Source organism: Rhipicephalus sanguineus, chromosome 4, assembly GCF_013339695.2.
Source record: "Rhipicephalus sanguineus isolate Rsan-2018 chromosome 4, BIME_Rsan_1.4, whole genome shotgun sequence".
NCBI lineage: Eukaryota > Metazoa > Arthropoda > Arachnida > Ixodida > Ixodidae > Rhipicephalus > Rhipicephalus sanguineus.
Genome location: NC_051179.1, coordinates 1,701,806 through 1,727,650, shown reverse-complemented (window position 1 = coordinate 1,727,650; position 25,845 = coordinate 1,701,806). Strand labels below are relative to the sequence as shown.

Below are 25,845 nucleotides of genomic sequence, written 5' to 3'. Positions count from 1 at the left end.
TAAAGAGGTGCCTCAGAATAATGGAATACAATTTCTAGACATTTCCTTAACGTTCCAGAAGAACCACGTGTGCTGGCAGTATTCTCCTAGATCTTCCAAACCGCTGTTAAATTTTTCGTCGAAGCACTCGAAGGTTGTAAAAAACGGCATCGCCATGTCTTGCCTTAAGTCAGCCCTCACCAAGTCGTGTGAACACAAAATGAGTGATAGCTTTAACGCACAGGTTACACGTCTTTTAGATGTAGGGTATCCTCGTGATGCCGTGGCCACGGTCGCTGAACGTTTAAAGAAGTCTATTGTGTTAAGCCCGAGCATGGTTGCAGAAAGCGATAGGAAGAAACGTGTCGTAGGTATACCGTACATTCATCGCGTATCTCACAGGCTACAGAAAGTAGGAACTAGATACGGCGTTAATGTTGTTTTCACGGCTGCCAATAAGCTAGGTAAGATTTGTGCCGCTGTGCAGAGGAAGAATGAGGGAGTAAAAGACAAGAAGCGGAGCGATATTTGTTTAGTAAAACACACCAACAAATTCACTGATTGCCGTACGAGTGTGGTGTATAAGATCCCTTTCAGCTGCGGCCGCTTCTACGTAGGACAGACGGGCCGATGCATCAACCAGAGATTGCTGGAACATAAGAGATCACTAACAGGAGGCTCACCTTCTAATCTATCTTTACATTGTCGAGATTGTAAGTGCACGCCAAAATTTGATGAATGCACAATGTTGTACCGGCATAGAAATGAAGAAACGCGCCTGATGATTGAAGCATGGCATATCGAGAATAGTGGTAGCGCATGCGTGAGCCAACCGTCGATTAACTTGCATAAAGATGAAATCAAATGCCTCAACAGTTATCTTTCACGTAGACCGCCACGCGTGCCGGATTGATAGGTTCGCATGTTGCATGGGCATGCGCAGATAAGTTTTCGTGCCTTCTTTCTTTTCAGCCGTTGTGCGTCCCTTCAGTTGTTAGTCGGCGTTTGTGGTGTCTTGACTTCTTTCTTGTGTCCGTGTTTGCACGCCCTGTCTTTTCAGTTATATTTACCTTGCATATTCTGCGCGGGCATCGTATATCAAATCTCAGAATGACGCCGACCTCGAATGTTGACCTCCAATGTTCCCATAAGGTTAATACAGTTACTATCGTAAAAGTCGCTTTAAGTAACGCTCAGGAGACCAGCGCCGAAAGCCTATGCTACCACAGGCACTAGTGTTGACAGAAAATTTGTGAAGCTCTGTTTTTTCCCTGTAATAAGAAGCTCCCCACACGTTAATCGTGGTAACGAAACTCATTTGCCCCAACGCGAGCCTAGTTATAAGCTTGCATGCAACGACCGGTTTCAATTTCGAAAACAACTTGGCAGCCCCGTGATGTACCCGACCTGCTCAGAAACAACAACGACCGCATATATCCGCGACGTCACTGCCACTTTCTGCAATGTCATCAGCACTGCTGTTTCTTCTGCTACGTTGAGTGCTTCTTTCAAGGTCGATTCAAATAGGTCGCGAAGCTTCGGGCGAAAAGCGGTTCAGAATCTATTGCCTACGACACCAGCAAGGGGAATTATGGGTGCTGCGATTGAAGCGCGACTATATGTTTGGAGGGAACAAACACTAATACCGAAAAACCAAGTTTTATTCAAGGGCGAAGCAATCTTGATGTTTTACAAATTACATTTATTTCGTGAACAATATTATGTAGGTGCAATGTGCCAAGAATGTAGGATAGTGTTTAATTATTACGAAAAACCTTTCTCTTAGCGCCCCCTGAAGAGAGGCGCACGTCATTGTTATTCAGTGCAGCCCTTGCGGTGCATCGAAAGGCGCGCTCGTAAACTCGTCTGCAATGACATGCCCCCTCAGGTGTTCTGGTGTTTCGCACTTGCATACGCTCTGTGAATTATTGTGGTGAGAATTTCATTTTGGTGTGCGCGAAGTTGTGAGGTGCGTTTCATCGTTGGTGAACGTGTCGGCTTCGGTGTTCAACGGACGACAGCGCGAGGCGGCTAACATTTCACGCCGAACGCTTTCCTCGGTCCTCGCGGAAACGATGTGGTGTTCCAAGGATGCAATAGCAACACGCGTACGCCTGGCGAGCCCTCTCATCTAGATAAGACACCGGGGCAACGGTTCGGAGTAGTGTACTTGCTGGATTTTCATGGATCAGTATTCCTGCTGCCCGGTTTCCTTCGTGAACACGCGGTGCCTATATATTTCCTGTTATCGGTGAGCAGATCGCTAGGTTATCTCGCGCTACAATTCGCATGTCTTGATACGTTACACGTCAGGTTAATTTATCGAAACAAAAGGCAAAACGTAGTGGACGTAGTGTACGCACTTTTTGTACTTATTACGACATTTGTTGCTCATTGTGTAGGGTGTGTTAAATTGCGTTATTGTGACCATTGAATAAAACTGAAATATCATTATCTTGGCGTGACCAGGCGTCATTTCTTCTCGTTAGAACTGAAGCACACATGCAATGTGCTCTTTAAGTCCCCTGCGCATGTGCGAAGCAAATAAGCAACGCTGCAAACATGAGAGGTACGCTGCTGCCTACTTTATTTACGCTGAGGAAGATGACACGAACGCAGAATAAAAGCTCAAAGAATAAAGTTTCCTGGTAAAACCAAGGCGAATTGCACGACGGTACAATTAAACACCGCTGTTTAGTCACGGGTCGATATTAGTTTAGCTATTGTTGGCTTCAAGCGCATTCGCCAAGGGCTTGCCGGCTCGCCGTAGCGCGAGTAGAGCACTGCACGGGCCGGATTTTACGGCCCGGGCCCGGCCCGGGCCCGCTTTATGAAGCCCGAGCCCACCCGGACCCGTGGTTCCAAGCGCGGACCCGGCCAGGGCCCGGGCGTACATGACCGAACCCAGCCAGAGCCCGGCCCGTGGTTCCAAGCCCGGGCCCGGCCCGGGCCCGGGCGTACTTGACCGTACCCAGCCCGAGCCCGGCCCGGGCCCGTCGTTCCAAGCCCGGGCCCGGCCCGGGCCCGGGCGTTCATTACTAAACTAATCCAGGGCGCGCTTGTTCATGACGAGACCCGACCCGGGCCGCTAGAGGATATTAGTTGTTGATGATGATTATTAATGATGCCGTGCGTTTTGCAGCGGGCGATCGGACGGAAAATCCGGTGTGTACATGCATCGAAATGTTGCTTTGCCTGCGGTTGTAGCTCAGCGGTTAATCTGTTTCGCTGTTAAGTACTGGGACGCGGGTGCGATTCCCGCGGCCACGGCGGCCGCAATTTGATGGGGGTGAACTGCAAGAACACCCGTCGGTTTCGGTTCAGTATTGCACTGTACGAATGCCATGGGGCGCCGCTCTGGCATTCCTGTTTTACCCAAGCGACGTGTAAATAAAAGAGTGTGTGGAGAGTAACCGTTGAGTGCGGACATTTCTTCTGCTTCAGCGCTTCGCGCCAAACCGCGTGTTTGGGCTGGATGGCGTCCCCGCCGGTCGCGTTGGTCACCTCCGGTCTTCGCCTGTTGCCTGCTGTTACTACCAGCCCGCAACACAGCACTCATGTTTCCCGACGTATTGCCAGATGGCGTCCATATCTCACGCAGCGCCTCTTCTATCGTCTTTAGACGACATTTGCAGCGAAGCACGCAGATACGCGGCCAATTTTTGCGTCCGCCATTCGATATCTTGGTTAATTGTGCCGTATTTGGGTGCAGCTATCGCACAAAATCGAAGAGTGACACACGTGAGAACGCAAAACCGGTTAAGTTTTATTCGTTAGCGAACGTTATTCGCGTACAATGTCGCCGTACTCTGGAGGTTTCGGCGAAAAGTTGTGACGAATGGTTCAGCCGCCCTCGCCGGGCTCAAAGGCTGTGTGGTAAGCGCCTGAGAGTAGTTTACCTGCAAATGGAAACTCCTTAAGTTAAGACTCCGACAGCTGCGTATCAAAAAGAAGGAAATCCATTTAATCAGACGCGAACAAAGCACGAAAAAAAAATCGCATTGACACAGTAAATGCATTCAGTTTCTGCCGCATTGCACTAAATCGCGAAGACGTCTGCGAAAAGCACGATACAGTAAAGTACTCAACGTTGGACTGTCCATATTTGCACATGCGCGGTACATTGCAAGCTAAAATAAGACGCGCACGATTGTTTTTCTCGCTAAAGTGGACTTCTGGCTGCGATCGAGTTTTTGCACACTTGCACGCGTGGCTTGTAACCATGGTCTCGTGAAATGATTTAACGCCATAGAGACGACTGTTCACCGCGATCGAACAAAGCCTGTAAAGCCTGTAAAGCCTGTACAAAGCCTGTAAAGGCCTGCTTTGGTGGGTGGGCAATCACGTCAAAATTTCAGTCTCGTTCGCACTCGACTGCAATCGAAAGTACACCCCCGTGTAACGGTGCTTTTAGATGCATTACTTCGTAAGCGCTGTTCACCTCGCTGCTTCAACCAACTTCGTAGAGAATCGCACTAACATCAAATTGTTTGGCAAACACGCCTTTCGCGCTTACAGCTGAAATATCAGTCCAACGCTAAAGATTGCCTTACCTTTGCGCGCACAACGACGCAGTCGCAGTAACTTTTCAGCGAGGGTTCCCGGACAAACCCACTCTTCCAAACATTTCTTGGCTTTCAGTTGCTCATGCGTCACAAAACTTGTAGCGTGCACCAAGTACTCCTTTATGTCTGAAAGATCCACCTTCCGTACGAGCGTGATGAGGCTTCCTTGCTCGTCAGAATGAGTGCGTCAACGCCACCGCTGAGAACCACTTTGTCCGCGTGTATCGCTGTTTCACATCGGCTTCCAATTTAACAGCTTACACGCTAAGCGAGACGAGCGCTCATCGCCCATGAATGCAGCAGCTTCACAACCGGTAAATGTAACATTTTTAGAGCCAAATATACTAAAACAAGAGGAGTTCGCAGGAAATACAGCTTGTGGGCAGTGGACTGTGAATGCACCGGTCGGGACCAACGGCCTCAAAAATGGCGGGCACGCGGTTGCCATCACAGCCTGCGCACTTTCCGCTATCGCTTCTGCCAACATGACGTCACGTGAATACAACCTATACCTTTACGTTTGAATAAACCTTGAAATGTTGATGATAACGGCATTTAAATTATATTTAATTTATATAAGATTGTATCACCGCTGCGGCAAAATCACGAGGGGTTTTTAGCGTGTACAGTATCCCGGTATACGCAAAGGGGTTACCGGGCTATCCGACGATGGTGTCGCCATCTTGTGACGCTTCGTGCAAATATAGTCGTGGACACCTTTGTTTTTGCCTACTGTTTTTGAGGAAAAAAAATGATTGAAAAGGTAACCCATTCGTAATTATACTGCAGCAAGGCATTTACACCAGAAGTAGAACGCACGATGTTTCTGCAATAACAATTTTTTGCTTGCCTACTTCATCTTGTTCCCGCTAGATGGCGTCACCTATCCAGCCTGTCGGGGTATTTATGTCAAGGCTTCTCACGTTTTTACGGCTTCGGTATTCTATTCCTAGGTCACTCTAGTGACTCTAGCCGCTGAAACAAAGTGATCGCAATTGGCGCTCGCACTTCGGCTTATTTTTACTCGGCGGCTGGAGCCTCGGCAAAGTGGGTATTGCGAGTAGCCGCGAACGAAGGTGGATTTGCGAGATAGGGCCGTAAACTTAAAGCCAATCCGGAGAGTAGTTCACGTTCTGTAAAAGCCTGCGTATGCGCAGATTCCTTCCGGCAACTCGTAACACGGTAACGTAAAGCTAAAAGCCCCTAATACAAACTAAATTCGCCTAATAAAAGGCATGGTTGCTCTAGAACGCCAGCACCTGAAGCTGCTGTCGTCGCAAGTTAAATGGCGTGTTTACGTATAACATTTCGCATAAATATATAGCCTGAGAATGTGGCAATAAAATGCGAAGCTTCGCGAGACTCCGTGTATACTTCACGACAAACAAGCGGTTGAGAGAAGTACACAGTTGATTCGCAACTTTCAGCTACGGTGGCGCCGCCACGCGGCAACCGGTGAAAGCCGCGTTCCGGTGATAGAACGAAAACTTGCCTGGCGACAACGTGCGGGCTGTGCTTCGTCGTCGGTGTGTCCTGCAACTTGTTGTGCGTGTGGCCGGTGAATTACGATGGATTTTGTTGGTGCAACATTGTGGAACCTTTGCGGTTCAGAAATGGGTAAACAGCACAAGAGAAATCGCGTGTACTGCGTGCCCAAATGCTCAAACCATGTACGGTGAAAGGCGTCGTAAACGTGGCTGTTTTTCCCTTGGACCGGGGGCAGAAAAGGCAATGGGATATCCCCGTGCGCATCGGAAAGCTTGTCACACAGAAAATGATGGTTTCCATCGTGCTTCTCAAATCGGCTGAATTTTGGGACGCAACTGAATTCCTCGGATATTACGTGCCAATACCACGATACGATTATGGGACGCGCTGTAGTGAGGAGCTCCGGATGAATTTCGACCACCTGGGGTTCTTTCATGTGCTCCTAAATCTAAGCACGCAGGTCATCTTTTGCATTTTTCCTCCATCGAAATGCGGCCGCTTTGGCCGGGAATCGAACCCGCGTGAACATGCATCGCAACACCTTATGTACTGCGCTACTACAGTCCTTGGAGACAGCAGGCGAGTGCTCTTTTCTTTTAGGGGCGAAGCTCCGTAAGGCGGCACCCGTTCGTCCCTCGTAGTCGTAGTCGTAGTAGTCGTGGTGCGTAACCAGTCTTACGCTTTGACCTCCAAGGTGGTGCCGGTGGGAGATTTTTCCTGTGCGTTGTTGAACAATAAAAAATTCGCAGCGTGCGCGTTAACTAAAAGCCGAATTCTTCTGTCTCTCATTCCCCATTAGCAGCCATTGGCATGTTCCAGTAGGAAACGTTAGTAGAAGTAGAAGTGTAAGTGTTAGCTAAAAGCCGACTTCTTCTGTCTCTCATTCCCATTAGCAGCCATTGTTTACCTCCAAGGTAGTGCCTGGTGAGATTTCTCCTGTGCGTGATTAAACAATAAAAATTTTGTTCAAAACGCCGTTGATTGATGAAATAAACCAACGAAAGACGCCAGATGATTTGTAAAAGCAAAACGAAAGAACGCCAGGTGTTTCTAAAGCAAAACGAAAAGACGCCAGCTGCTTAACGAAAGACGCCAGATGTTTTCTAAAGCAATGGTTTTCTGAACAATGAAAATTCACAGCGTACATGTAAAATTAAAGTGAGCTGCAAGTCGTCATAACTCATCGAACCTTTAGTATAAACGCGCCCGATCTCACGTCGGTGATGATGTACTGGGCAGAATTCACGGAAGATTCACGGTTTACCACTGAACCTCCGCAGCTTCGCCCACTCATCATCATTCACTCCGTGGATATGCTGTGATTTTTTTGCTTAATTTAGAAGACGACGGTCAATAAAACTATGCCTCGCGAACGAGAACCACATCAAAACGGCCTGCCGAAACTCACACCGGCGAGCGGCGGCTGGGCAGACGCCGCTGCCGTCTGCGATCGAGCGCGAGCACGCCGTAGAGTGAGCAAATTTTGTTAACACGATTGGGATTGTACTCTTATGTCAGGCGTCGACATACGCAATTAGTTTTCTCGACACCCTCAATATTAAGAGCAAAGGTGGAAGCGAAGGAAGCCGGTTGGGTAAGACGGCCTGCAGTGTCACTGCTTATCTGCGAATGCACCGCAGGTGCCTTCGCATCGTGGTTCCTGATCTCGCGAGTGGTGTGGATGCCGGCGCTTTTTTGTAGCGTTAGCTACACTTGCCTAGCCAGAGCAGGTTTCGCGGGGGTCATCATGAGCCGTGCTGCGCATGCGCGCGCGACTCGCCGCTGCTGCTCTGCGCATTCGAGAGGGGTGACGTCATAGCCATGGCGCGCGCAGCTATTAGATGCGAAGTATCTTAAGGCGGAGCTCAATCCGGTGGTGGTGTGCGGCGTGACCACCCTTACTGCGCGTGCGCATACCCTCTTCACACACCTCCCCTCCACTCCCCCTCACCATTCCCCCTGTCATCTACCCTCTCCCATTTCCCCCTCTCCACTCACCCTCTCCACTTTTCCTCTCCCCTCCCCTCTCCCATTACCCCCCCCCCACTTCCCCGCTCCTCTACCCCTTTCCACTCTTCCTCTGAAACGCGGGCTAGACATGCCGAAATTCTCTCCTGCGCAACGCCGCGATGAGCTCGAGCGCATGCGCGTCCCCTCCCCTTCTCTCTCCTCTCCTACGCTGCCCCCTCTCGCCCGCCTGTCGACCGCGTTCCCCGCTCGCCCTTTGTGAATTAACGGCCAGGCTAGATGGAAGATACGACGCGCGTAGCGTCGCTCTTCGCGTTCCACGACGCGAGCTCGGTAGCATGCCCAACGAACGCCAACGGAACGCGATCGTGCAAGTGCTCCGGCTTCGCATCTACTCATGGTCCTCTTTAGCGGGAGATGGTGTATTCGCCTTCGCTGTGCAGTCGCCGTCTGACAGTGCACTGGTGCCGCTTGATAGCGCCTCTGACTGGCGTTTGCAGGTGGGTAACGCCATGGAGAAGGAGAGCGCAAATGCTGCTCAACGGCGTTGGAGAGCCGAGAAGCTTATGTCATCGGATCCCGAAGTAGTTGCCTGGCAATTAGCGCTTCAGCGTAAGAAGAATGAACAGAGGAACGCTAAACGTGCTGCGGAAAGCTAAACGTGCTGCGGAAATCTGGAAAGCTCAGAGTAATCAGCTGAACCTTTGCTAACGCTACGTATATCCTGGCATAGCCGAGCTAAGCCACTGCAAATTTTTTGATAAGTGCCACACTGGAAGCACCGCATTATTGACTTAGGAATTAGTTTGCATTATAAAATAATTGTAGCACATCTTTTTCATGCCATCGATAGCGGCGATACCGGCAAATACCTCGGAATCCTCGGACATGATGATGCGAGCGGTAAGGAACCGACCAGCGGCACGACGTTGCAATGCCTGTCTCCCGTACTGCTGCCACTATGGCTATACGGCCGTGCGATCGCCGGACCGGGCGGATGAGAAAAATCTGCCGAGTTTGACGCACGCCGGACGCCCGATCCGGCGACCCCGTACGGCGAAACATCACCATTCCAGCTGCTACACCAGCACGTAGGACGTCAAATCGGATGCTCAATCGTGCCGTGTGTCTCGCAGTTTATGCTCTCAAGCGTGAGCTACTTCATGCATGGGAAGTTCAATGCGGTGGAAAATTATCCTAGCCGGCAAGCGGCAGCAACCAGCGACAACACATGCGGCGATCACTCCATGTGTGAAGGTAATCACCGCATCGACAGCCATATTGGATTTCTTGTGGCGCCCCCTATAGTTGCTGAAAGTTGCGAATAGACCTTACATTTGCGGTTTTATGCTGAACGACAGTCTGCAGTACAAAGCAGCAAAAGCCCCGACTGCAGTGTTGCAGCAGAGATCACGCAACGCATACTTATATCGCGATGCGCAGAAAGACTGACAGCGAGCTAACGCCGCTGCCTCCCCCTCCTCATCTCTACCTTGTCACTGGCTGATTTTGGCGGGAGGGCAGTTATCGCAATCGGGTCCGGTAGTTTGTGTTTAATCTCAGAGCAAATGGACGTTATCAGCTCGGACGGTGTTGTCTTTTCAAAGGGGAGGCGACTCTTCCGCAAAAAAGAAATATTATTAATATTGATATTAATAATAACAACGATAATAAAGCAGAAGAAAACACACGTCCGGGCAAAAAAGAAAAAAAGAAATTACTGGCCTTTTGCGCAAAGGTAGCACGGAAAAGCCTGTGTTTTTGCGAGGGACTCATTACCTTGACGTTTTCAGACGTTTACATTGTTACTTTCTATTCTCTTTCGAACATCACCACTGGTTCTGCATGCCTATGCTCATTTCACTAACGTGTCAGAACGCGCAACGACCCGACATAACCCCGTTTCCTTTCAGGCGGCGCCGTAGCGTTTGGAGGCGTAGTGGTTAGCGTGCGTGCATGGCGATAAAGTGGTCGCGAGTTCGAATCCTGTGTGTTTGTTGCAAATTTTCTGAAATTTCTTTCTGAATGAGATGTCTGTTTATCGTTTGTACATCGCAACAAATATCTGTATACCTCAATATGCTCTATAAGTCAACCAAATCGAATTTTTTTCGGCCCAAGAAGAAACTAAGGAGTAACGGGAAGGAGCATCCGTTGCTCCCTTGAGGAGCATCAGGAAGGAGTAACCGTTGGTCCTCAAGGAGCAACTGGGCGGACTAACCATTCATCCCCTGAAGGAGCAACTGAAAGGAGAGCAACGGTTCGTCCCCTTGCCGTTGCTCTTTTTAGGAGAGTTCATGGTTTCCTTGTTGTGCTGCAGATGACGAGACGAGGACGGTAGGTCGATACAGGGACACAGGACAGGTGGTGCACAACACCCCTCGTCCTCGTCTCGTCATCTGCAGCACAACAAGGAAACCATGAACGACCACCAACTAGCCCAATTCATCGCTCTTCTAAACGTTATTTAGGAGAGTAATGGGAGTGGCAATGCACTTGCTCCCTCAAAGGAGGAACCCCTATACCCTCGTTGCTCTCTTTTGGCTTAGAGTGTTGTATAAGCGATACAACACGCCATTTCTCAGCTGGAAAGAAATATTTTTCCTGGCGGGTTTACTCGTTCTCTGACGCTCCGTGATCTCTTGAATGGTGGGATCCTCTAACTGTTCAGTAACTAACTTCTCCCTGTTCCCACTCTGTAGTGAAGTGAAACTGTTTGATACCGGCGGCAGTAACGCACGCTCAAGTTCACCCTCACTCTGCGGTTCCTGAGATTCATTCTCTGTTTGTCCGATCGCGGGTGCCTCGTTATCGCAGTTATTCTAGTTAGTTTCCTTCGCTTCTGCCACGGTTCTGTCGTGTGTTTCCTCCTTAGCGTTATTCTCAGAAGTTAGCTGAGTTGCCAGTTCTCGGGCCTTTGAGCGGGTTAAGGCCTGCACTACAGGGTCACCGAAAAGGATGCCCCTTTCTCGCAATAACATATCCGACTTGCTTGAGAACAAGTATGGATACGATTTAGGAAGTTTTCCTGAAACCGCAGCCTCGGTTGTTAGTTTACCGAAAGGGCCCTCAATGACCACCGTTGCAATGGGCAAGCATACGCTCTGCTCTTCCACCACCTGGCGGATCCACGAGCATTGTCCCGTGTAGCCGGATGATGACACATACGGCGGGTGGACAAGACCCATCGTTGCCGCCGAGTCGCGCAGCACTTTGCATGGCCTCCCATTCATAACCATTTCATGCATGTCAGGCTCTAATAACCTCATGTTTTCTTCGCAGTCACTGACATACGAAAACGCCACCCCTTCTTTTCTGCAGTTCACCGCTATGTGACCCGTGTCACTGCATCTAGCAAGTGAGTTGCTTCCGAACTTCAAAAGCATTCTTTGCTTTTTCCGCGTTGGGCACTTTTTCAGTTTGTTCACCGTCACCCTTCTTTTGAAAGTGGCCAGAAGAAACTTTTTTCCGTCTTTCTCGTTTCGAGAGCTCGAAAAGCGCTTTCTGTAATGATTATTTGCACTTGAATTGACATTGTAGGTCCCATCAGCTCCCAAGTTGCTGTTATACTGTCTGCGCGATACGTATTCCTCGACGAGTTTGGCCGCTTTCATCGTAGAACTTACGTCACCCCGATCCTGTAACCAATTTCTTTCCTGCTCTGGGAGACAGTTGCAAAACTGCTCCATCAGAATGCTCTCTATTACCGCGTCCCTGTATTGTAGGACTCAGTGCTCTTTAACTATTCAATCAAATTCGCTTTCAGGTTGTACGGAAAATCAGGATAGCTGTACTTTCGTACAGTTATCTGTACTTTCGCAGAAGGCAAGCCTTGACTTTCTCGTGGTCGCCCGCGTCCTCCTTGCTGAGTCGCACAATAACCTCCGCCGCCTCGCACGGTAGAACCGTAAGCAGCCTTTGAGACCAGGTGTCTCGCTCAAATGACCTATTCTCGCACGTTCGCTCAAAATTCGCCAGATGCAGACCGATATCCCCTGATACCACGTATGGCTGCAAGTACCTAGACATCTTGAACTCTGGCTCCCTATTTGGAAGACGTTCCGCTTGCTGAGGACTACTGCCCGACCTCAACTGAAGTTCTAGTTTGCGGAGCTCAATCTCGCGATCCCGTAATTCTGCTTCGCATTTTAAGCGGCGTTCCTCTCTTTCACGCTCACGCCTCTGCTCTTCCTGCTGTCTGAGCCACTCCTCCCTTTTTTGTTTGATGAGTTCCCATTCCTAACAGAGCTCCTCATCATCGGCCCCCTAATCAGTGATCACCTGTATGATTAGGGTTTTTCGTGCCAAACCCTTTGAATCTAGCATACGATCCATCGATATTTCCTGACAGGTTCACACGTAAAACTCACTCGAGCGATCGCTATGCCATGTAAATAACTCACTGTTTTTTTTTTTTGCTTTTGCTGTTAGTGTAAAACATGCAGCAATTAGGGCGCTGTCGTGATGGCGTGTATATATGAATAAGGCAGCGAGCAGCGGAGTTGGCAGGTTTATCCTGGTGTAAGGATAACAGTAACGTAGGCCAGAAACGGTGGCGGCAGTTTCGCGATTTCACCACATATTTCTTTTGTTGTTCTTTGAAGCAAGGAGGAGAAGAAGAACACAGCGGAGGTCCCTGCCCTTCTTCAGGTTCGCTCTTCGGAAGAAACTATCGATATCACGTAGCTCTCTGAATCCAAACGTAATAATAATTGGCACGCTTTGCAGTGCCATAGGACTAAAACACGAGCCGCGACGACGAACTCGGCTGCACTCGTTAAGTCGGCGCAGCGAATGCAGTGTCATGGGCGTTCGATGGAAAGCGTTTTTAACACGAAAGTGTTTTATGCCGGGGTCCACCAAGCCTTCGGTGACGTATTTCCGACACGGAAAAAATATACACGATCAGATGGCAAATAAAAAAATTCCGTTAACGGGCATTGAACCCACGACGACTCAGTCAGCAACAACAGATGCCGGGCACGCTATCCACTGCGCCACGGTCACAGACTCTAGAGGCTTTACAAACGCGCCTTTTATACGTATCTACCACTCTCCCGGTCGGCGGGGTGGTGTGGCCCTCTGCGAATGGTAAAGTAAAGTAATTCGTCATTACTGTGGCATCCGGAATTAGCACCTGCAACGCGTTACACGGCCCTCCAATTCGGCGCGTATTCAATAGAAGTTCAATTTTGTCAATGCCTTAACACAGCGCTAGGTGGCGACCTTAGCCAAGCGTCGTAAAAGCGTCGGCCTCGCTCATAGCTCTGCGACGCGCGCCTGCCTCACCTGGCTGTAACACCGCGTTCCCCGCTCACGCGCTCGCCCCTATAAAGATCGCGGCCGGGCTACCGGGGCGGCAGTACGCGCTTTGGGTTTCCCTCTAGTCCGGCCGTGGCGTTCAATCACATTTTAACATGCCGCGGGATGGCATGAAGTTCTGTGTCCAATATGCGACGCTCTTCTGGTTACCACACCTAGTTCTCTGATTACGGTTTCACCGTTAACTACTACAGCTACCGCAAGGGTTTGTTTAATCACTTAGCAGGGATGTTAGTCGTCGGGATGCAGATGTACCACCAATCATCAAAGTGGGCACAACCACGTTAAACGGTGCTATAGCTGCCAGACATCAATATACACTGTGCAAACTGTCTTATATCAATGTACAGTAAACATTCAGTTACTTCTGTAAGAGCACGCCTTACTTTCGTGTTATTCCGATTCCTATGGCGGAGGGATCAACCATGTGTTTCATTCAGTGGCCGCTACAGTGCAATTGCTGGCAAAACTGCCGCTGAGTTCCCTGCCGCGTTAGCCCGACGGTGATAAGCTGTGACTGTTTAGTGAGCGAGGCGGCCCGCGTTACACGTGCGCAGTTTCGCTCAACGGACTCGTCACCTCGGTTGTCTTCGCCCAGCTCATGCATTTTATGTTGCCGCGGTCGCCTGAGGATACACGAGGTATGGCAAAAAGAAGCACACGCGTTACCGCTATGTTCTCTGACAGCTGTTAACAATTTGACGTCTTTTGGAAGCAAACGGGAAAGAAACCGCCTGAAGCGAAGCACCAAAGCTCGGCGCAATGGTTTGCCGCCGCCTACGTCGTCTGCTTTCTTATCCCGCCAAATCTGCTCCGTGGCCGCTTTGGCGCTGGAGGCAGCGCGCGACTGTGGCGGCTCCTAACGTATGCACGGCGCCCATCAGGGTTAACAATTCTAAACTAAAAGCCACGAAAAACATATAACCCCCAAAAAATATAAATAATGCACGACGCGCATCAGAAACCATATACACGTGAGAAAACCGCGGAAATCAGCTGGTTATGTGGCAAAAAGATCGGGAACAAGTATGGGGCGAAAGTAGTTTTTTCCACGCCGGCGAAGCTCCCCAATGTTTGCAACCTCGTAAGCAAAAAACGCCAGGCCTGCGCTGAAACCGCAGCACAGTCACAGCGAAAGCTGGAAGAGCGGCGTTTCTAGGGCTCGTTGTAAGCTCTCTTGGGGCTACTAATACAAGTACACTAGCAAGGTGCCCACTACGCCATAAATCACAATTTTTGTGAACTTGGGAAGCACCTACTAAGCCATTTCCCCTACGTGAGTAGGGGAAGCGAGGCACCAGCTACACGTCTGTGAGGCATTATGTGCACTTTGTTGACGCGACGACTGATGACGATGAAGACTTATGGCTCAGTCCTTTGTAATGGGTTGGAAGCTTTAAATGGCCCACCAGTTACGTAATTTGCATTGGGAGACGCCCGGTCGCTATTTCCCTTTCCCGTCATGCGTGGTACCTGCTAAACGCATGTAAGGCATTATGCGCACTTTGTTGGTGCTGTGCCTGATGACGATGAAGAATTATGGCGGAGGCCTTTGTAATGGGTTGGAAGCATTCAACAACCCAATCGTTGTGCAATTGGCATTGTGTGACGCCTGGTTACAGAATTCGCGTTGTGCGACGCTTCATGCTTATTTTACTCTTCTACCACGCTATTTTCCATATGTTAATGTGGTTCCTTCCCGACATGAAGCTTGCATAGGACCTTCTTGCAAAGCAGTTTCAAGCACCGGCATGGCTCAGAGGTTGAATACTGGGCTCACACGCACAGGGCCCAGGTTCGAACCTCGTTCCATCCGCGAATTTCTTTCTTATTTCGTATTTTTTCTTATTTCGAGCGATAGTGGTTACGGACACCGGCGGCGGCGGCGGCGGCGGACAACTACGGCGCCAAAAACGGCCGCTGAAATGATCTCATAACAGCTTTCGCTGTAACAGAAAGGTGTCAGTGAGCCTCGTAGGAGTGATTGCGTTGTACAGCACCGGAATAATTATGTACCTTGCGGAGTCTGTGGTTTACCAGCTGCCATAAACATGTGAGAAATCGTATATAGGTGAGAGCGCAAGATCCATTAACATGCGATTAAGGGAGCATGAGCGATCTCTTTCTAACGCCCCAGCTTGCATCTGTGTGCGCGCTGCCGGGAATGCGGTTGCGAAGCAGTTTTCAAAGACGTGGCCAGTCTGTGCAAGGAAGAAAAAATATTAGGCCGCAGGGTAATAAAGGCCTTCCATAACAATGAGAAGGGCGAGGGATTATTCTGACAAAAAATGTGCCTATCTGCGCTCCACATGCCACATACCCTGCTGATTACCGCGGTTTTTTCACGTGCATATAGTTTCTCATGCACGTCGTGCCCCTTTCGTGCTTTTTTTTGGTTACATGTTTCTGATGGCTTTTACTAGATACTTAAAATACGAGCGCGTAACTTAAAGAGTGACTTAGGAAGACAAAGACAGTTGATAATTTTTAATCCCTACGGGGACATGTGTCAATCTAGGGCCTTGTAAAACCTGCACGCGGTGAATAGCATTGGCGAGATCGTGTCACCCTGCCTTACACACTTCTTGATTGAGATTTTGTAGTTTTCCTTATGGAGGACTATGGTGGCTGTAGAGCTGCTGTAGATGTCTTCTAGTATGTTTTTATATGGTTCGTCGATGCCCTGATTCCGCAATGCCTGCAAGACTCTTGATATCTCGAACGAGTCAAATGCCTTCTCGTAATCTATGAAGGCTATATATAGTGATTCGTTATATTTGACGGCACTCAGCTACAATACGCAATGGCGACAGTCAAGGCAAAAGCACGAACTCTCTGCGCGAACCCCGTTCGTTCAGACGGGAGCAGGAGAGAACGACCCATTAGAAGGCGCTGGAGAGGACGACCCATTACACAGTTCTTAAGCTTCGCTACAAATACCCCGGGTACGAAAGGGCAGCCACCCGGCGACCTAACAGCTTGTCACTGTGAGCTGGTCATGGTAGGTCTTGAGGCGCTCCTGGTTGAAAATGTCGCGCCCTCGACGACACATGTCCGAAGATGGTTCAATGGGTTCGATCAGGTAGTTCACCGGGGATGTGCGTTCGATGACACGGCAGCAAGTCACAGCAAGATATCGGGATGTTTTAGAAAATTCCTTTTGATACACACTGCACTGAATTGTCTCGCCCATTAGAATAGAGAGGATTTACATGCTAAAGAAACGGAGCATGCAGTGTAGCGAGGAGTAGGAAGACATTTCAACAGTGATTAGCTCATTTTAGGGGCGAAGCTCCTTATAGCGGCACCCGTTCGTCCCTCGTAGCGTAGTATGTAACCAGTCTTACGCTTTGACCTGCAAGGTGGTGCCGGTGGGAGATTTTTCCTGTGCGTTGTTGAACAATAAAAAATTCGCAGCGTTAGCTAAAAGCCGACTTCTTCTGTCTCTCATTCCCATTAGCAGCCATTCTTTACCTCCAAGGTAGTGCCTGGTGAGATTTCTCCTGTGCGTGATTAAACAATAAAAATTTTGTTCAAAACGCCGTTGATTGATGAAATAAACCAACAAAAGACGCCAGATGTTTTGTAAAAGCAAAACGAAAGAACGCCAGATGTTTCTAAAGCAAAACGAAAAGACGCCAGCTGCTTAACGAAAGACGCCAGATGTTTTCTAAGCAATGGTTTTCTAAACAATGAAAATTCACAGCGTACATGTAAAATTAAAGTGCGCTGCAAGTCGTCATAACTCATCGAACCTTTAGTATAAACGCGCCCGATCTCACGTCGGTGATGATGTACTGGGCAGAATTCACGGATGATTCACGGTTTACCAATGAACCTCCGGAGCTTCGCCCACTCATCATCATTCACTCCGTGGATATGCTGTGATTTTTTTGTTCATAGGTGGAATTCCCCTTACCTTCTTGTAGAACGCCGTCTAAATCCCCAAGGTCCTCACATTCAACGACAAACAAGTTTTCGGCATAGAAACCCTTGTCCTTCGACCAGCGGACAGGAAGCGTCCTGTGCGATGGGTTTAAAAGGTCTAGCACCTGCAAATGACAACAGAACATTGCTCAGAAGCCACACACAGCAGACGTGCAGCCTATTTCATCGTGTTTTGCTAAATTGATGACTAAGCCTTAGATATTCTACAAAATCAAATGTGCCATGGATTGAAAACGTACAGTGAACAGAACAAAGACCTTCATTTTCGGCAAGCGTATCCAGACGTACAAACGAACGCTTACGCTGTATGCGCTAAAGAATATTCTACATTGTCCAGTCCTCATTTCCTCCCCGAACAATGCGCTATATGATCTCAGATGAGCCGACATAGAACACTGATATTCCGTACTACAAGTTAGGACATTGCCTACTTCTAGACGTTTTTCATAAGTACGCCACCTGGTGGTGGACTTTTACAGCGAAAGCTGTTATGAGATCACAACAAGGGCCGTTTTTGGCGCCGCTGCCGCCGCCGCTGCCGCCGCCGCCGGTGTCCGTAACCACTATCGCTCGAAGTAAGAGAAAATACGAAATAAGAAAGAAATTCCAGGATGGAACGAGGTTCGAACCTGGGCCCTCTGCGTGGGAGCCCAGTATTCAACCTCTGAGCCATGCCGTTTTTTTTTCTTTATTGCCTTGCATATCAAGACTGCTTGAAACTGCTTTGCAAGAAGGTCCTATACAGGCTTCATATCGGGAAGGAACCACATTAACATGTGCAATATAGCGTGGTAGAAGAGTAAAATAAGCATCAAGCGTCGCACAACGCGAATTCTGTAACCAGGCGTCACACAATGCGAATTGCACCAGTAGGTTGTTGAATGCTTCCAACCCATTACAAAGGGCTCTGCCATAATTCTTCATCGTCATCAGTCACAGCATCAACAAAGTGCACATAATGCCTTACAGGTGTTTAGCAAGTACTACGGTTCTGCGCAGAATGAAGAAGAATTGCATAGTGGCTGCTTCGCTACTTCACAAAAATTATGATGATTTAAAGCGTACTGGGTTCCTCGCAAGCGCACTTCTATTGGTTGCCAAGGAAGCCCATAAGGCTCCCATGGTCCATTTCCTCAGGGTCTCAATAAAGTTGATTCGCTCTTTCATTCTCTCTCTTTCTCACGTTAGCGTATGTTATAAATCGTGGTGGGAGAATGAAATAACGACCAGGCGTCACACAATGCGAATTACGTAACTATTGGGTCCTTTATAGCTTCCAACCCATTACAAAGGGATCAGTCGTAATTCTTCATCGTCATCAACCGTCGCATCAACAAAGTGCACATAATGCCTTACAGATGGTACCTCGCTTCTACGCAGAATGACGAATAATGTCGTGGTGGGTGCTTCCCAACTTCACAAACATTATGATTTGTGGCGTAGTGGGTACGTCCCTAGTGTACTTGTATCAGTAGCCACAAGAGCGTTTATAACGGGCTCTAGAAATGCCGCTCTTCGAGCTTTCGCTGTGACTGTGCTGCGCTTTCCGCGCAGGCCTGGCGTTTTTAGCGCCAGTCCCGTCCTCTCTGTCTGTCCGTGTGTTGCTTTGCGCTACAATTCTTTCCTTCAGAAGTTTTTAGTTAGTTTCTTTTGCAAGGGAACCTGGGATAGCCAGCGCCATCACAAAGGCTTGGCTTGAGAGCGGGGAATGTGTTTGAGTCGGCGGACAGCTGGTCCTATGGTAATTCGCCGAAACTTCTTGTGCGTTCGCGTTCTTTTGGTGCGCTCTTTTCGCGTTCCATTTCACAGGAGTGGCACTTTGTGCCAGGGTTAGCAGTCAGCCTCGACTTACCGTGGTAGTCGGAGTATTACCTCAACCATGGAACGGGAAAAGGCTGATTTTCTGGAACGAGCCTGTAGCGACGGCCCCTTCTTCGCTCTTTCTTGAGACATGAACTTGTACTGCTGTTTTGTGACGCGCAACTGATAATTATGCCTTTATATGATTGTGCTTTGGCGGTGCAGTCTAAACGCGAATGCCGCTGTCCCTGCCTCGAAACATTTCGGTACGGAACCTCCACGTTATTTGGTTTGCCTTGGACAGGATGCTTTTCAGTTCACAAATTTCAGTGTGAGCTGAAACCGTACCCAAACCATACCCATACCCAATTACTCAATTATTTTTCTTTGGGACATATATATATATATATATATATATATATATATATATATATATATATATATATATATATAAGTATGAGAGGTGGCACTTCAAGAAAACTTCATTTATTACGTCGACGTTTCGGTCAGAGCCTGACCTTTCTCTTGAGTCTTGAGAAAGGTCAGGCTCTGACCGAAACGTCGACGTAATAAATGAATAACTGTAGAAACAGCGCTAAAAGACGGGACGAACGAGGAAAGGACACAAACAACGGCGCTGCGTAACGCGTAAAGCCTGTTTCACATGCAGCGATTTTGCTCCAAGAGCGGAGCGGCTGCCGTCGCGGAAGCCCAAAAACAGGTTTTTTCGAGCGACCAGTGGACGCGCGATCGAGATCGCCAGAGTTGGAAAAATTCGCGAGCGGCAGAGCGGCTGCCCAAGGTCAACCAATGGGGGAGCAGTGACGCGGGGAGCACGTGACCGTAGGGATGGAGACGAGAGCAGCCGCGCGCGCCGGGAGGAACTCGCTCCGACTCGGTTTCCTAGCAGACGACATTCGCTGCAACGAGCTGGCAGTGTAGAAAACGCCGTTCTTTCCCTTTTGTTGTTCTTTACTGCGCTTCCATCAAAGCAGACAAATCGTTTGCACGTGTCATTTTGTTCTTTTGTATTTTTATCGAATCGTGACACCAACATAGGTCCGGACAGGGGGAACCTACGACACTCCGCACTTGTTCGCAGTAGACGTTTCAGTTTTTTTTTTTTACTACTCTGGTGCAGCACGTTCGAACAGTTTACTGTTTTCTTTTCCCTTTTTTTTTTTAGTGGTCACGTACCCCGAAGACGACAAATGCCGCCGCCTCTTTACTGCAGAATGCCCATAGGCAAAAAAAAAAAAAAAAAAAAAGAGACGAGCTCCTTCACAAACCCACAATGTCGTCGACTGGGCCGCTTGCATCCGGTTGCCGGCCCATACGGCGCACCAGCGCCTTGCGGCATTCGAGAGCAAAAGCCACCGAAAGCCCTGTGAAAGCTTAAAACCCCCAAAACAAATTCTTTCTTTCGCTTTTCCATGGCCAAGTGTATGGGCGTGCAACATGACTTGCGTGGTGAAAAAAGAAAGCTGGAACAGAAATAAACGTGACTACTGAAGTTGTTTAATTGCACTCTGATACACTGCACATTTTCATCATTCAAGGTTTAGGCGCGTGAAATTCGATCACCGAAGTAGAAGGCTCGTGAAACTTGCAACCCAAGCGCACCAAAACAAGCGAGCCCGGAGAAAGGAAACCCGCGGATAACGGGCGCTTCCCACAACCATCACTGCGCATCGCAGAGGCGCGCGCCGCGCAAGAGCGGTGCATGTGAAACGAAGCCGCGTCCGAGCGTCCTGCTGCCGCTCGATCGCTGCGGGCCCCGCCGCTCGGTCGCTCGCATGTGAAACAGGCTTAACGCGTAACGACGCGTTCGCTAAGCTCCGTCGTTTGTTGACGTCCCCGCCCATACCACGCCACTACGACCCTACGGCCCCAACGGAGGTACACACGGACGTCAGCGGTGTAGGCCTCGTCGCTGTCCTTGCGCAGCGCAAACCAGGGTTCCCCGAATATGTCGTGGCATACTCAAGCCCTACGCTTACTAGATCCGAGACCAATTACACTTTCACAGATAAAGAGTGCCTGGCGATGATCTGAGCCCTTACAAAGTTCCGACCTTAATTGTATGGTCCCCCATTTGATGCCGTCACCGACCATCATGCACTACGCTGGCTGTCGTCATTGAAGGATCCCTCAGGCCGTCTCACCCTCTGGGGCATTCCGCCTGCAAGTCTACGACATCCGCGTGCTTTACCGCAACGGACGCCAGCATGCTGACGCCGACGCCCTCTCGCGCTCCCCCTTGCGTGACGACAATGCCCTCTGCTCAGTATCTTACATTGCTGTTTCCTCCATCGACGTTCACACCATCGCTACCGAACAGCGCAAGGACAAATGGATCGCCTCGCTGATCGACCTGCTCACTGATCCGTCGGCAACACAGTCCACTCGCGCGTTGCTTCGTCAAGCCCACCATTTTGCCATTCGTGACGACCTACTGCACCGACGCAACTACAACGCCGACGGCCGCCAGTGGCTACTAGTGATACCCCGCAGTCTGCGTTCTGAAATATGCGAGTCCTTGCACTCTGATCCGCAATGCGCACCCTCTAAGGTATCCAAAACTTACCACCGCATTCGACAACGATACTTCTGGCGAGGGATGTATCGCTACGTGCAGACGTTCGTTCGCTCCTGCCTCGATTGCCAACGCCGAAAACTTTCAACGCACGTGTCGCCAGCCGGTCTACAACCACGGCCGCCTGGATCGGGGCGCGCGGCCGTGTTGCTCCGGCCGTCCCATGCGGACGGAGGAGGCGTAATTGCAGAAAGGGGCGTGACCGCTCCTTTCGCCGCACCGTGGCGCGCGCCTACTACCCTCCATTCCTTTGCTATCTATGCGGGAAGGTTTGGGGCGCCTTGAAGATATCGTTGTAGAGTAACCGTGGGTTAGCATAGCAACTCACTCACCCTCACAAAAACGCACATAAAAAAGTAGATGGCGGCTATCGCTATATTTATTTTTGTGTGTGCACGCGCCAGTCCCTGTCGTGATGATGGTGCCCAAAGTGAAAACACCCGTGAGCCACTTTTGAAGAAAATTGTTTTGATGTTCCTGAGTGCAGCATATCAGTAAAAAGTATACATGCGAGGGAAAGCACGAGATTTATTAAAAACTCCTTTTTTTCTGGGTGCTTCCAGAATAGGCGAAACAATGCGAAGGTTGGTTCCGCTACTTAAAGGAGGTTGGCGGATTTCCCTTGAGATGCTGCGGCCTTGAGTGCGCGAGCTTTACCTGCTGGAAGGAATGCCGCTTTGACGTCGAGGCAACGTAATCTTTCTTGGTGCTTGACTTTCAATACGGCACGCTTCTGAAAAACAAAGTAAATTACACACGGAATCCCAGCGCAGACTAAAAACAAATTACTTGCCTGAAGTCAATATGGTATGACAATGTGAAAATGCATATGAAAACATATATGCTAGTCGCAGAAAGCCATATCAGCAGCCGCTCAGCCAACGAGCCGGTAGATTAGTTCGAATCTGAAAGGGCAAAGCGCATGCACGCAATAATGGAGGCGGAAATTGGGGGACCCTTAAGCTTTGCCTTTAAGAGTTAAACGCGACAGCTATATCTGCGCGCATACACACACGAACGCACACACACACACACACACACACACACACACACACACACACCGCCGCCGACACCGGAATCACTGCGAGACGGGCTCTTTCATGCTGTTGCGTTAAAACGACAAGCGATACCAAAACGAGAGAAGGTGGCCATTGCGCGACCGACCCTTAGCTAATTCGCAGGCGACAAGCGTCGCTCATCGCTTTCGCGTTCGAATTCGCCTAATGCGGCCTGCGCTTAAATAAGAACGTCGCATTCGCATCACTGTCGTATCGTGGGAACTTCATAATGCAAACAGACGTGCCCACAACAAAATGTTGCCTATGATCGGCAAGGTCAAAACGACTACAGCATTATCATTACCGCAATTTAGTTTTCCAGCAAGGTCATGCTCTTAAAGGAGTACTGACATGAATTTTAAAATTTTGCGGGTTGTTGCTCTAAATGAAAGCACGGGTGTCGAGAACCCTAAAAAGAGTGTCGTGGTGCCTGGGGATGCATTGCATATATTTTTAATACCGCTTCTTTCAACCAGCAGTTTCGGGTTCGGTTTCGAGAGGGCGGCTTCATAGTGACTTGTTAAGTCTGCCCGTGACGTCACGGGCAGACTGCAACCCACAGAATATGCACTTGCGGCGGTATTTTGTAAGCATTCCTAAAACGGATGGAGGCGGTCCGTCCGTTTGAGTCGCACGTGACTAGAAATGTGAGCACGCGATTCGCCGCGGCGCTCGTCACGGCTCACATTGACCAGTCGCGTGCGACTCAAACGGACGGACCGCCTCCGTCCGTTTTAGGAATGCTTACAAAATACCGCCACTGCTGTCCTTTGCTGTCAGTCGAACGTGGTTCATGATGAGTGAACTGTCGTCCAGTGCCTCCGACAGCGATTTCTGTGATTTAGGCTGCATGCAGAACCCAGACTTCGCAAACCAAGTGAGCAGACTTGAAACGTCATAGGGCTTCCATGCGGTGAAGCTGCCTTGCAGATGCTGGGAGATAAAAACTTTAAAATCAAACTTAAATATTTATACGTGTTTCCCGGATGCGGTGTGGGGAGAGCGTTAACACTACATGCCAAGGAAACCAAAAACGTCCGTTTTGCTGCACTTCAAAATCGTGTCAGTACTCCTTTAAGACAGCGCTCGACTGCAGAAGATAGCTTTCTTTATGGTGAGGTATGAAAAAAAAAAGCTATGCAGTGTCGACGACGACGAAAGGCATTTCTTTTAAAAAGAAGCATGGCGCGCGCTGATCCGGGCGGCTGTGGGAGAAACTAGCGCCAAAACAAAGTATGAGAAGCACTGCAAATCACGTACTCGGCACAATCATGCGTCATGGCATATGAACACGTTGCGCCACACGAAGCCGCCTAAGCACGCTGCTTGGCCCTATCTGGATCGTAATATGGTACAGAGAACAACACTCACTGTGTAAAGCCCGAATAAGAGTACATAACAGCGTACCTTGATTCCAGTCACTACGTGCACGATGTCCAATGTGCATTTTTCCAAGCACATCTGCGGCTGTCTACGGCGCGGCCAGCGCGGCATCATGCGCAAGGGGGTGGGAGAAGAGCGTCGCGGCGTGCGGCGGAACTACCTCAATTACATTTTTTCAAAGGGGCGCGCGCCGAATGGGACGGCCGGAGCAACACCGTCGCGCGCCGATGATCTAGGCGGCCGTGCTACAACCATTACCTTGCCCTAACCGTCCGTTTGGGCGCGTGGGCATCTATTTGTATGAACCACTTCCTCTGCCGTCGGCTGGCAACCGCTGGGCCATCGTCGCTGTTGACAACGCGATACGCCGAAACTGCCGAAACCTCCGCTCTCCCAGCGGCTACGGCGCGCGATGTTGCCTCCTTCCTGCTACACCGATTCATGCTGCGTCACGGTCCGCCCCAGGGGTGCTATCGCGGAACGATTCTATTTTTTATTCCAATGCTTTTCCGCGTGACGTCTTCGCTTGCGTCAGCGCTGGGCGGGAACGCGCAACGTTTTTTGAATCGTCCAATCACAAGCTCTCTGTGTTGCCCGGATGTTTCTTTTTCTTTTCTTCAGCCTTTCAGGTTCCGTATAGTTATTTTATTTAATAAGAAAGCGTGTAATGAAGCTAATGTCGTATGCTTAATAAACTAAAATTGTTTTACAAATGGAACACATAAAAATGGTAGGAATTTAAATCAAAGAAAACACAAGTATCTCTATATTTTGAGTCGTAGCCGTATTTGCGCCATATGTGCAGCCAAGCCGTGTCGTGCAGCGCAAGGAAAATGGTTGCCGATGTCAAACGAACAGTTGAGTGTGTGTGGTCGCCCGTAATACGTCGCAATTAGTCCAAGGTGCGGATGGTTACTGTCGGCTAAGAAGAATTGTAGACCCTGCGATCTTTCCGGAAGCCGCGGAATCTGCTGAACCGAGGTGAGTAGAAGCGTGTCGTGCCGTGGTGTGTGTTCTGGGCTGCATGCATCCGTCTGACGAGTTTCTTTTTTTTATCTGTAGCATCGCAACGGAGAAGAAATCCGAATGACTGTGAAGCGTTACATAGCCAACAAGATGCGATTGAGAACTCACAAAGCAGCGAGTACCGTTTGTTGGGGCACCGCCACCGCAAAGCGTCACTTCATGAACGCGGTGCGCTGCATTGTGCATCGACAGTACTCCGTTGCGCCAGCTACCAGGCCGATCCGCGAAAGCTGCTGCTGCAGCTTCGATTTCGAAGGTAAGTGTAGCGCAAGGAGGTTTTTTTTTAAACCTTAGTGTAGCGCATTTAATATTTTTGTTAGGTTAAAAATATCATACGGAAAAGAATGACAGTGCGAAAATGAGAACGATTTTGGCAAGGTAGAACGATTAGCGCAGACGAAGCTTTTGCCTCTTAAATTTTGTCTGCGGGATGGCTGAAGTGGTAAGTCGGTTGGGAAAAAAAATTGGCCGCGTATCTGCGTGCTTCGCTGCAAATGTCGCCTAAAGACGATAGAAGAGGCGCTGCGTGAGATATGGACGCCATCTGGCAATACGTCGGGAAACACGAGTGCTGTGTTGCGGGCTGGTAGTCCCGGCGCAGCGGCAGGCGAAGACCGGCGGTGACCAACGCGACCGGTGGGGACGCCGGCCAGCCCGAACACGCTGTTTGGCGCGATGCGCCGAAGGAGAAGAAACGTCCGCACTCAACGAG

The 25,845-nt window shown here is 49.6% G+C and overlaps 1 protein-coding gene across 1 annotated transcript in view; it reads right to left on the bottom strand.

Moving 5' to 3' along the window:
• LOC119389195 (kinesin-like protein KIF12) overlaps positions 1 to 21,247 on the bottom strand; it is a 332,325-nt gene extending 311,078 nt beyond the window's left edge. The window contains exons 1-2 of the mRNA XM_049415048.1: positions 21,236 to 21,247; positions 17,242 to 17,374 (exon numbers count right to left, since the gene is read on the bottom strand). Coding sequence (XP_049271005.1) covers positions 17,242 to 17,374; positions 21,236 to 21,247 — 145 coding nt within the window. The remainder of the gene's footprint in view (positions 1 to 17,241; positions 17,375 to 21,235) is intronic.
• Between the last annotated feature and the right edge of the window lie 4,598 nt (positions 21,248 to 25,845).